General features: G+C 34.8%; 1 protein-coding gene across 1 annotated transcript in view; it reads left to right on the top strand.

Moving 5' to 3' along the window:
• The window catches only part of ADAMTS6 (ADAM metallopeptidase with thrombospondin type 1 motif 6), a gene marked incomplete at both ends in the record, with an annotated part of 150,480 nt that overhangs the window by 79,457 nt on the left and 57,453 nt on the right, over window positions 1-13,570 (top strand). Inside the window, one exon of the mRNA XM_084305203.1 lies at window positions 10,682-10,789. Within this exon, the coding sequence (XP_084161329.1) occupies window positions 10,682-10,789 (108 nt within the window). The remainder of the gene's footprint in view (window positions 1-10,681; window positions 10,790-13,570) is intronic.

The following is a 13,570-nucleotide window of genomic DNA, read 5'->3' as shown; positions in this document are numbered from 1 at the left end:
TAAGTTCTTACTTCCCACCACTGTTCTCTAAGGGCCCTGTTTCCTGTTGCTAAATCTAAGTCATGTCTCCCCCCCAACCCCCTTTTTTTTTCTTACAAATTCTCAGCACACACACTATTTATTTTAAGACATCGGTATAAATATTTATTTTAAGAAATCTGCAGGTATTTAATCCATTATTTATAATGGTATTTAATCCATTATTTATAGAATGCTCTTTAGAGATACTTTGCATTTTAAATTAAACTGGAAAGTTAATAATGTGCAAAACCTGACTTTTTCACATGTAAATTATTTTTTTCAAACTATGTTAAACTAAGTAATCATTGTTGTGATGATCATTCTGCACAGTACACGTGTTTCTAAATCAGTTTCTAAAATGTCAACAATCGAAGGTACTAAAGATGTAGATAATCTTGTCTATATAAAGTCTGCTTTCTTTTTTGTTTTAAATATTTTTAGGGGATTGTTTCATAGTTACAAAAAAGAGGTTGAAACTTAATTGATGTAATAGTTAAAAGAATTTAAGTGTTCATGTAGTATCACCAGTCCACTGAATTGATGCAGTGTACTATATGCCATCAGTGTGAGCATGATGTAAGTGTCTCAGAAAAAATAATCTATTTTTAGTACTAGGATTCAGACTTTTCATATCTATATAACAGGTTTTTGTAAAAGTCTTATAATATCCAATCTAAGACATTATATAAATTTAAAATATTGTCTACATTTAAAAATATCATCTGCCGTGGTCATAATACTTTGGAAATGCCATCATGATGATCATACAGATTTCAAGTGATAACATTGGAGAGAAAGAAATAGTCCTTGTAAGTGGAATGCAGATGGAAAATACAGAAGAAAGACTTTTCTTGTAAGAATGGGTTTGTAGAACTGAGTAGTGGAACTAGACTGAAATATCAGGAAAAGTTAAGTTAAATATTATATTCTACTCTTTCATTATCAAAAGTAAACAGACAGTAGTCTGAGTGTTCCTGTTTGATATGATGTCTACACTAAAATGCTGTAAATAGTTCATTGATCTCATTCTAACAAGTGTGCAACCATGAACTGAAAAACATAATAAAAATCACTAATTAACAATGGATCTGATTCGTGTATTAACTTCTGTCTGGCAGTCAATCTTCTCTATTTGAACTGCCTGGTAAAAAAGGAAGGGGTACAGCATGATGTACAGTATGGGATTTAACGACCCATAAATAAATACATTCTAAAACAAAGGGAAATCTCAGAGAAAATTTCTTGCCATTTTCTCTTGCTCATGTTCTTTATTAATTTGTGATGGCAAGACATGACAAGAGAAACTATTGAACTCTCAAGTCAAAGCAAAAAAAAAAAAAAAGTAAGTCTCCTTTGGACTCTGATACTAGTGTTAAGATGGTGTTTGTAACATGACTTAGCAAATAGTGATGGTCTTTCTGCTTTGAAATTCTGTCCTAATGTCTTATAAACCTCTAGAAAAATTACCTCTTTCAACCAATCAGCTTTGATGATCATCGGTATTCATCGCTTGTTCTCCCATATTTCCTCATCTAGTCCCTCTCTATGTGTATTTCAAATGCTTGTTACTTTTGGTTGTAAATTAGGTCCTAATCCTGCCAAGAATTTTGTATATTTAAGTACTTAAAGCTTTCTCTCTCACTTAGGAACTTGAAGTTAATACCTGGAGAGGTATTTGAATGTTTAAGCCATGAGAACTCACTGCTAAAGGGACTGCAAGACCCTGACTTTCTGTGTGTGTGTGTTTACTGACAAGGAGTTTTGCCTTTAAAGGCAGCTCTTAGGTAGTTATACTGATATTAGTGTTATTACTAGATCTAATGAAACCATCTGTTTTAGTCACTTATGAGCAAAACTGTTCCAGCAAAAGCATTGCAGTTGTTAGTCAGATTTCCTTATGTTCTTCAGCACATTGTGTGGCAAGAATTCAAAGTGCTGTTTTAGCATATCAGTGATTAACTGTTTGCAAATAGACAGTGATTTTTTCTAATGTCACATATTTTAGTGTTCTTTATACTTTCCACAAATCTATGATACAGGAACAATTTAGATAATTTAATTGAAAAAATAAATACTTTTAATAAAGAACTAAGAGGCAATCTCACAAGATACTTAAAATACTTCATTTTTAAGCTACAATTTCAGATAGAGTGTTAAACTTATGACTTCGAGTAAAACAAATTGTAGTGGTAGAAATTTCACCATATAATGCTGATGCATACCATTTTCTACAGGCATGCATGTTTTCAAGTATCTTGTTAGATAGAGCGTAGTCAGAAATTATGACAGTTGTTAGGAACAATACCAGTACCTGTTCTGTAGAACATGTAGCTGGATTTTTCTCTCATTACTGTCAAGATGGCTCAGTTCTTCTCTGCTTGTGTTCCAGTTCCCCTGATAGTTCAGAAACTTACTCAATTTGTTTACTCAGGTGAGTGTGAGGAGAACATCTTTTGTTGACTCCTTACCTTACTCACCTTTGAACATCTGCCTAATAAGAGTTGCCTGTCTCTGGGTTAACTCAGGAAGGAATTCCAGTCTTGACTTTGAGTTTCTGTTTTGTGAGTTTAAATAATGCCTGGAATATGCCTGACTGTAATTTACGGATTTTGTGGTTCAAAATAATGCTTTGCTTTAGAGCTGGTCCCCATGTTTTTAGGACAGGGACTAAAACCTCAGACATTTTAATTGCAGTTAATACTTTATGCATATGGTTGATATTGTTGTGGTGTATTTTATGATCTGTGAAGCTGTTGGCTGCTAGCATGAATTTCACAGAGAGTGCCTAACAATTCTTGTTAAGAATTCTTAAGAATTCTTTTTTTTTTTTTTTTTTTTTTTTTTTTTTTTTTTTTACATTTTATGCTTTTTCACCTTCATTGGTGTCTAAGTGTTTGGTTTGGAGTAGAGGTGTAACAGGACAAATGCTACGTTCCTTTGAGCACATGGCTTCACTCAGATCAGGAGGGCCAATCTATTTGTATTTCACAATGGAGTTTAAGACATCAGGTTATATATTCTAGCTGATGACATGCAGCTCTCTTCTTTTTCATGGTCTTATGTTTGCAATTAAATTCTCCAGTTAGTGTCCCAACTAAAGTAACTTAAAATTCAGGTACCAGTTTTTATTCACATTTTGTTGCTGTGTTTTGAAGGACAGATAAGTTCAAGCTATGAACTTATTGCTTATAAACAGGAAGAATGAGGATACATTCTCAAAATTAAAAGTCTTCCTTCTGGCTTCAAGTGATCCCCTTGATTTATTTTTAATGAGTTATGGAGAGTGTTCATAAAGCTAATGACCATTAATAGAAAGTTGCTTGGAAAGTATGTACCACAGAAATAAAGGATATGCAGTCACTATACCTTCACTGCTTTGTAGTTTCCTACATGCCAGTTCAGAGACAGAATAGTGTAACTGTATTATGAATGAGCAAAACAGCTAACTTGCCTCTCTGGTCAGCTGACAAATGCAGGAAAGCAAACAAACTTCTATACAGAGCAGTTCTGCAGTATTTCTTCTAGCCTAAATTACAGTTGTCCCTTGTAAATTTTAATGTTAGTGAATTAAACTGTCACTGTTTTCATGAAACATTGATATGATTTACTCCACTTAAATAAAGAGGTATTTAGCTTGACTTAGAGCTCTTGTAGGTAGGTAAAAACCATTTTACTCATTTATTTATTTATTTATTTATGTGCTTTTTCCAAAAAGCAAAGGCAGAGAAGCCACTGGTATATCTTTACACTAGACTACCAGGTCCCTTCTCTTTCCTCACCCATTGATGCTATGACAAGTATTGTGCATTCAATTCAATTTGTACATAATGCTAACTCACTGAAAAGTGCTCTTTTTCCCCCCTTGACTTCATACCATGGCTAAATCACTTTATACAATGTGCTTGTTAGCAATGCATAAGTAGTTCAGTCATATTGATTTACATCACAAATTCCTGTTTTGCGTGGCGTAGATGAGTGGATGGTGAGATGGATTGGCAATTGGCTGGACAACAGAGCTTAAAGCATTGTGCTTAGAGGTGCAGAGTCCAGTTGGAGGCCTGTAGCTAATGGTGTTCCCCAGGGACCAGTACTGGGTCCAGTGTTGTTCAATTTATTCATCAACAACCTTGATGATGGAATGGAGTGCACCCTCAGCAAGTTTGCTAACGACACTAAGCTCAGAGGGTTGGCAGATACCCCAGAGGGCTGTGCTGCCATTCAGAGGGAACTTAACAGGCTAGAGGACTGGGCCAAGAGGCACCTCATGAAGTTCAGCATGGGCAAGTGCAGGGTCCTGAACCTTGGGAGGAATAACCCCAAGCACCAGCACAGTCTGGGGGCTGACCTGCTGGAGAACAGCTCTGCAGAAAGGGACCTGGGAGTCCTGGTGGACAGCAGGCTGACCATGAGCCAGCACTGTGACCTTGGGGCTAAGAAGGCCAACAGGATCCTCGGTTGCATTCGGAAAAGTGTTGCCAACAGGTCAAGGGAGGTGATCCTCCCCCTCTACTCAGCCCTGGTGAGGCCACACCTGGAATGCTGTGACCAGCTCTGGGCTGCCCAGCACAATGGGCATGGAGCTAGAGCATCTGTCATATGAGGACAGGCTGAGAGAGCTGGGGCCTGTTTAATCTGGAAAAGAGAAGACTGAGGGAAGATCTCATCAATGTATATAAACATCTGAGGGGAGGGTGTTGAGAGGATGGTGCTGGTCTCTTTTCAGTTGTGCCCTGTGACAGGAGGAGAGGCAATGGGCACAAACTGAAGTGCAGGAGGTTCCGGCTGAATATGAGAGGGCATTTCTGTACTGTGAGGGTGACAGAGCACTGGCACGGGTTGCCCAGAGAGCTTGTGGAGTCTCCTTCTCTGGAGATTCTCAAAACCCACCTGGATGCCATCCTGCACAATGTGCTCTAGATGATCCAGCTCAGACCGGGGCGGTTGGACTAGATGATCTTCAGAGGTCCCTTCCAACCTTGGCCATTCTGTGATTCTGTTTAAATAAGTGTAGGTGAAGAGAGGAACTGACAGTCCTGCTGCAATACTCTTGTCTTTTTTTATCAACTTCTCCATTATTCTTTATTTTATAAGGTCTTGTCTTCCAAGTGCAAAACCTCTCATCACTGTTGTAGAGGTCTTTTGCATTTAGCATGATCAAAAATTTGAGCTTTTCTTGTGTAAGGACTTAGAGGATCGTGCTGTAATTAATAACAGCTTTATTCTTAAAGTGAATAACAGCTTTATATAATAACAGCTTTTATATAATAACAGCTTTATTCTTAAAGCTTTCAGCTTTATTCTTAAAGTGAATTTTGTTCCCTCTTTTTTTTTTTTTTTTTTTTTTTTGACATTGTGATGTGTGTAACCAATGGAAATCCCATAATTTTTCCTCTTTATGAATCCTATGGTGGTTTTACATCTTTTTTGTTTCTTTAAAAAGTTCCCAGAGTACTATCACCATGATGCAGTCCCTCTTTCTTCTTTCCTTTGACTGTCTTGCCTCCACACCCTCTATCTTATTCTCCCCCTCGTCTTCATTTTTTTCTTTTTCTCTCTATCACAAGAGACACAGATGTAGCACAGGCATGCATGGATCTTACGAAAGCTGCTTAAAAATGACAAGCAGAAGCCAGTGATCAAAGCAGGAGTAGTGCTTCAGTGGATAGCAGAAGCAATGACAAGATTCCAGATTCTGTAATGTGGTTTAGATAAAGATGGAATAGTTTTCATGGGTTTGAAAGGGAAGATGCTACTTAGAGGTCTCTGAACTTGTGAGGCTTCTGTAGTTTCCATAAGGTTCACATAAGCACCCAATATTGAGGAATGTATGCTGGTTACATAATGCAAATGTATGACTTAAGTTACAGCTTTTATTTCACATTATTTCAGCATGTTTTGATTCGTAACATGCTGCACCACTTAATGAGCATTTGGTAGGAGAGCACTAAAATGGTAACTTTTGGGTGCTTATCTGAACTAAACTTGTTGTTGAACATTACAAAATTCGCCCATAATTACAATCAGCCTTCTAGTTTTCAGTGTGTTGCCATCAGAATTTCAGCAGTGAGGCCGGAGATACTCTAGGCTGATGCTTTTCAGATCTGAATTGTAAACTGCAATTCAAGCAAATTATTTTTATGCTCTATTTTAGCAAATGCTCATCAAGAGGTGCAGCATATTATAGCTGAAACATGCTGACATAACATAAAATCCTGATTAGCGTTTTTAAACTTTATGGAAAAAAAATGAAACCCTAGATTATTGAGTTGAATATGCATTGTGAATTTGAAACCCCCCAAATTATCGTAGTTTAATATGCGTTGTGAATGTATTTCCCATCTTTTTTTTAAAACATTGTGGGCCAAACTGCTAACTTTTGTTGGAGGCTTTCATTAGTGTTAAATATTAAGAACAGAGCAGTACAGCAAGTTGACCTTCACTCATCCAACTGAGTTTTCATTGTGCTGTATTGTTACTATTTATTCTTATTATATATTATAGGTTGCTTAGATTTTACATAATTTGAAATGCCTATATGTAACTCTGCATGACACAACAGAAAGAGGCTCCATCATTGATAACACTTAGGCAAAAGGAAGATAATTTGATTTGCTGTTTTTTTTCTCTAGATGGGTTCAGCTTTGTTTAATTTACTGCAAATACAAGCATCCGAATTCCAAACTGAAGTCATGGAGCCCTAAGATACACCGTTACAGGTTGTCATCTATCTTGTCTTGATCTTGTGAAAGGCCTCAGCTTCAGTTTATGTTTCCTGGACTTCTAAAACACTTTCCCTTGTTTCCTTTATAAATTAATAGTTATTAAATCCACACACTTGAAGACTGACTTTGAGATCATTGATTAATTTTCAGATTATGCTTCTTTTTCTTAGCTTCAGTAAATTATTCATACAAATTTAATGTTGACAAAAGGTATGTTAACCTCATCCTATGTCCACCAACAAAGAAAACGCTAACCTATTAGTGGGTCACCTTGTGTTGTGTGTGTGTGTGTGCATGTGTGCATGTTAGTGTGTGAGGAAAAGCAGTAGACTTTCTGCTAGTGATTTTGAGCCTGACTTTTCCAGGGCAGTTAGGGCAGTTTCTCATACGTTTTTCAGCCTGGTTTATTAAAAACAGCTGCTTAGAGATGTTACGAATAGGACAGTAAGGAAATAATTCAAATGAATAATTATGAAACTGAGGTAGTACCAGGTATAGGGTTGGTATGGTGAACAGAAAGCTTTGTGCACCTTAATAAGAATCTCTCTCAACTGCCTGAAATCACCTGAAAATAAAGAAGACGTAGCCATAGTAATAGATGGCATAATTCCACTTCCATTTAATAGAATAATAGCACAGGTGAATTTTGCTATTTTAGTTTAGCTATTTTGTTTTCAAATGACAATGTTATTTTACATACAAAATAGAAGAGATAGAAGATATACTTCAAATAGATGATAGTTATAGAAGAGGTGATAGAAGATATACTTCAAATTCTACTATTTCTTTTAAACAAAATACACTAGGGGAAATAAAATCATCAGTATATAAATGGTAAATAAACGAGTAATTTCTCCTAAAAGAAATTATAAAACTTCTTTTAGAAGAAATTACCGAAACACATTCTTTAATTTCTTTTTTTTTTTTTATTATAGAATATTTCTACAAATTGTTACATTGTGTTATATTAGTTTACAAGTAGTCTGTATTTTGCGTAGTTTTCCATAAGTTTTCTGTTGATCTTGGGATATCGTATGTCTGTCCTTGGACAGAACTCTTTTCTGATTTGAATAGAGGTTTTAGCTTAAGTACTAATAGTGTTATACAGGATTACTTTCATTTTGTCATCAGATGTTTATTGAGAAAAATTGGTACTAAAATTAAGGTCTGAAGAAGGACAAACAGGCTATGTCAGTAATAGTATCTAGTTTTGATAGTTTTTTTCATCTTATCTCCCAAAGCAATTTTGGAAGAAGGAAAATATTTTTTTCTCATTTGTCATGGAGTAGGGTGATGAGCTAACTTGCTTAAAATTATTCTGTAAATGACGAATAACTAAAATAGCTGTATCCATTAGTTCATACAGTTCAGCTGATTATTTACTTGGAATTACAATGTCTGAGAGAAATTGTTAAATGCTGTCCTTTGTGAGTATGTTAGCCTGGCAATGAAATACATGTTTGAATTATTTCATCCCCTTCTGTGTTAACATATAGATGGTGAATTTGTATAAGGATATCAGAAGTGAAATTCTGCAAGTAAAATCTGAAGCACAAACCAGAATTCTGGATTCAAATCACTCTGAAATGTAAATGTGTTCAAAATCCAGAGTGTTACAGAGATTTTACTTTTTCTTCTGTCTGTATTAGATTGGTTGAAATCTTCATTTCCTAACGCACTTGAATTTTTGGTTTTCCAAACATTGGTCCAATCTTTGCAAAAGTAACACAGATATTAATTTAAACATTTGAATTTGATCTGATGTAAAATAAATGTAGGATCTTAACTAGGATCATCACTGTCTGACACTTCTATTTACAGTCTGACAATGTAAGTCATACATGAAACAGACAAGCAAGTAAATGAGGCACGAAAGTAAGTAAGGCAGTTGTATGACAGAAACACCTCATATTGTGTCTGAAAGGAACTTGTTTTAGGTTTTCACTTTGAAATCCATACTGGATTGAAGTTGAGATTCTTGACTGAAGATGTGGTTTTGATGTAGTGTTGAATTTTAAAAATAAACTCATAGTTATAAAATTTATAAGAGAGTTTTTAAAAGTCTTTGTGATATCTTCTGTGCTTTCCCTGTTCTATTTGATCTTTTAAACCATATGTACCTGTGGATGCATATCTTAATCTGAAAATCTTACCGGGTAGCAAAAGCAAGTGTTTTATTCAGAGATTTATGTAAGTAAATATTTCTACTGTTTTCATTTCTTTAATGAAAAATAAATTCTGATTTGGAAAGTAGGGTAGTTCCTGCTTTTTTTAGCAGGTATCCATTTACCTGTGTATTTCTCCTAAAAAAGACTCACAAGTATCCATTCTCTTGAGTTTTCATAGAGCCACCCACCAAACAGGAATTGTTACATCATTTAATATAACTAAATAGCTTAGGCCAAATTGTTAAATGTTGAGTGGAAACTCCACAAATCAACAGTACTTATTCCTCATCATTTCAGACCATGCTAAGATGGTATGTTTTTTATAGATTTTTAAAAAGATGGCTTGCTTCTACCAATCGTGAAACTAAATACAGAGCATATATCTGTCCTGAATGGGCACCAGCTGTTTTTAAACTTGGTAAATAATTTTGTATTATTCAGTAGAAATTTGTACTGTTGAAATTACTGCAGTTACTAGGTAATAATGTGTAAGTCCATTTCTATATTCAGTAGAATTTAGAAAGAAGCATTTCTATTCATCATAAGTTTCATGCAAGAAGCCGAATCTTAGGGAATAACATAACAGTTGTCTAGTTGAAGTGCATAGAAAAGATGCCTAGATGCCAGATACGCATTCATTTCCTCAGATAAACACTTAATTTGCAAGGGTGTGGGGGGTAGCTAATAACTTTAATTTGCTCATACTGTCTTTTCCTTTTTCTTCTTTGTACCAAGATTCAGTCATAGAATCTATACAAGAATTATTTTTGGGTATGATTTCAAGCAGACATTTAATATAATGCCTATCATACAGTTGAATAATTATCTTTCAAATTTTCAAAACTACTTTAAAACAGAAAGTGTTTAATAGAAAGCAGGTTGTGAAGTCTCACACAGATCTCAAAGTAATACAACAAAGATTATCATGCAGGGCAGTTACCATAAAAACAAATTATTTCTAATTCCATTCTGCATATATAGTCTAAGCCAAGGACAACTGAAGTGGATCACACCTCTCATTATGAATTTCAACCCTAGATATTTTTAATACTGAATCTCTAATGTCAACAGAATTTGTCTTAATTTAAATTAGTAAATGCACAAAAACAAATGAGAAAACTTGTAGGAAAATAGATTTTTTGAAAACCTTTTTAATGCTGACAATGGAGGGAATTACGATAGGCTAAATCATTTATAAAATGCCACAAATCTAAAATGTTTTAAGGAAATATTTTAATATTTTTAATATTTTAATATTTACTACATACAAGTGCACTGTTTTAGCATGTGTTACAGAAGAGGATTGCAGGTAGTCTAAGCTCCAAAACCTTTTGGTTTAACCTGAAGGAAACAAATCTTGCTGGTTCATATTTTGAAGTTAACAGTATCCTTTTACCATGATTTTTTGAGGCAGATAATGTTAATGATGGAGATACTACAGCACATCCTTTACAACAGATTAATTTTACAACAATACTAAAATATATCAAATAGTAATCAGAAAACCAGCACAAAACAATGCTTGCATAGCAGGTGTAGAAAAACATATTTTTGTAGTCTACAATTTGATCCTTCCTGAATTTTTGTGGCAGAACATTCTTAAGTAGAATATGCTGGCTTTGAAGTTGCTCCAGAATGTTTTACAAACATCTAGACTCCAGCCCAGCACTTACAGTATGTTCAAAACAAATTTCTCTATATATGTGTATGAGCATTGGAAGCAATTTTAGGCTGTTACTCTGATCAACTTGCTTCTGCCTTCTTTCCTAGGAAGTGTGTAGAGAGCTCTGGTGCCTCAGCAAAAGTAACCGCTGTGTTACCAACAGTATTCCAGCAGCTGAAGGTACTCTTTGCCAAACAGGGAGCATTGAGAAGGGGGTGAGTACAAATAATGTATTGTTTGAATAAGTATTTTACTGTTTGGAAACTACAGGAAAAAAGAATTAAAAAATTAAAGTCCTTATGAGCAGCTATAAGTGTTCAAATAAAGAGAGATTAATTCAGGATACAATAGTATCCTAATGCAACTGCTCTACAGAATTTATTTAACAATTATTTTATATATATATAAATTTAATAAAATATTTATGCTTGCTATAAAATTTTGTATCCTGGATTGAAAAAAGCCTATTACATTCACTATATTTATTTTCTGAGTGATTTCTGTAAAAAACTCTTGTTAGTTTAATCATTATTAAATTTTATAACACTCTTCCAAAAATGTTTGTTACAACTCTGGGTCTGTTGTGGACTCTGAAAATGTAAGTCATAGCTCTAGAGCCTGATTTCTGTTAATTTGTTAGAAGATAAGTCTGTATTATTTCAGACACTACGTGAATTCCAAGCATATAGGAAAAAAGGAAGAAAAAAAAAAGGGGGAGGGAGGGGAAGCCTTACTAAAAGGGTTTTCTGAATGCTCTTATTTCCCAGTGACCAATCTATTCTGACTTCAACTATTACAGAATCATAGAATCACAGAATAGTTTGGGTTGGAAGGGACCTTAAAGATCACTCAACTCCAACCCCGGCCATGGGAAGGGACACCTCCCAGTAGACCAGGTTGCCCAAAGCCCCATCCAGCCTGGCCTTGAAACACCCACAGGGATGGGGCATCCACAGCTTCTTTGGGCAAGCTGTTCCAGGGCCTCGCCACCATCTGAGTAAATAATTTCTTCCTTACATCTAATCTAACTTTCCTCTCTTGTAGTTTAAAGCCATTCCCCCTTGTCCTGTCACTGCACTCCTGGAAGGCCTCTTTAAGGTCTCCTGGAGCCTTCTCTTCTCCAGGCTGAGCAACCCCAACTCCCTCAACCCATCTTCACAGGAGAGGTGCTCCATCCCCTTTGATCATCCTTAGTATTGTTATACTTGCATAACTGTGTAGCTTTAAAGAACTTCGGTATGCAGTCTGATAAACTCTCTTGTGTAACAGAAAAGTATGAAAACTCAGTGTTGCAATAGATAAGCCTAGTGCTACTGTATTTGTCTGAATATGTGAATTCTGATTTTTCATCAATAGTTTCAGACAAGGTTCTGAAAATAAGTTTTAGATTAAGAATAGTAAGAGAGTGTTTCTCAGTTGTAAAGGAAAATCTGTACAGATTTTAGAGAAGATCAAAAATATTTTAATCATTAATTTACAGGATGTGCGCTAGAAAAAAGTAATTTCATGTTCCTATTTCCACAAAAATATGATAATTTTTATGCAGGTTTTTAGAAAACAATGAAAAGTTATTGTATTTAAATAATTTCCATTATCTTTTTGAGTGTTGCTGTCGTTAAGATTTACTACTCCAAACTGGATTTTTTTTGTAACAGTGACCACTGTCATCTATTCCCTGTTCTGATTTTTGCCATGTTAGCTGGGCTGATTCCAACAAAGATTATGCCGCATTTTGAATTGCAATATGATTTTTATAATAGAATGAAAGCTATTGGGCAGCTGTCACAGTTTATTAATCCCTGCTGATGGCTTCATTCAGGGCCCGTGACCTAGTGCCATTCTGATGGCTTTTCCATGCTGAGTTTGGAAATATTGGTAAACCATGTTAAATAAATTCATTGAAGGGGTCATTAAAAAAAATATATAGTGCTTACTGTTAGCCAATGAAAATAGAGACACCTTCACATTTTACCAAAAATATTACCTTTTATTAGAGTAATAGAAAATGCTAGGAGCTTTATTCTTAGATCAACAGTCTAGGTTTATTTTGGAACCACCACTTCTTGTCAATGACAAGGAGCAATTTACTTCACTGTAGTTTAAATGGTTTGAAAAATACAAATTGAACAAGTCAAGATGCTTTAAGACACTGTGTGCTTTTGCCAGAGTCTTTTATCAATTTATTCTCTGCAAAAAATCTCTAGTCATCAGTATCTTCTTCCCTTGTTAGATTTCAGAGAAAAATCTGAGAATTACTATTTTACAAAGCTAAACTGTTCATGCCTTTAAACAGTGGAGAATTGCAACTATAAATTTCCAACTTCAAAGGTTCCTGTAAATTAGTAATTTGTGATAGGAAAAAGCCAAAACAGAAAACACAGTTCTTTCCAAACATGTAGTTCTCTTCACCACATGCTAAGGAGAAAATAATAGTTTACAATTCTGTAACACTTTATTATTATTATTATTATTATTATTATTATTATAACATTTATATAGCAGTCATGCTTAAAGGCCACAACCAAATTAGGCTCTATTTTGCTGGGCTCTGTCCAAATATGTAATAAATGACATTCCCTGCTCTAAAAGCCTAACAAGATCACAGAGTACTCTATCATATTTGGAGGGTCAATTTCTGCTTTTAGTTATACTGATGTAAATTCTGTGTAACTATTAACTGAAAGCTAATTTTGATGCAGTGTGCATTAATACTTTATTGGCAGAGTTAGGAGGGATTTCTACAATTAAAATTGCCCTACACTCTATTATAAGACCTTCTTATATAAACCTGCCAAACTTTAACTCTTTGGCTTGAAATTTTCCACCGTAGAAATTTTCCACAGTAGATGTCTGCCTAAGCCTGAAGTTTTTTAGAGTGTTTTCCATAAAAGTTATTCAGCTGTTTCCTCATACAGGGAAAAATAATGGTGTGGATTTTTTTTTTTTTTGCTGTTGACAGAACTTGTACATCTGTTCTGTTTGAAGTTTTAACATGT

This window comes from Netta rufina (genome assembly GCF_964035555.1).
Source record: "Netta rufina genome assembly, chromosome: Z".
Lineage (NCBI taxonomy): Eukaryota > Metazoa > Chordata > Aves > Anseriformes > Anatidae > Netta > Netta rufina.
This window is presented reverse-complemented; position numbering and strand designations above follow the sequence as displayed.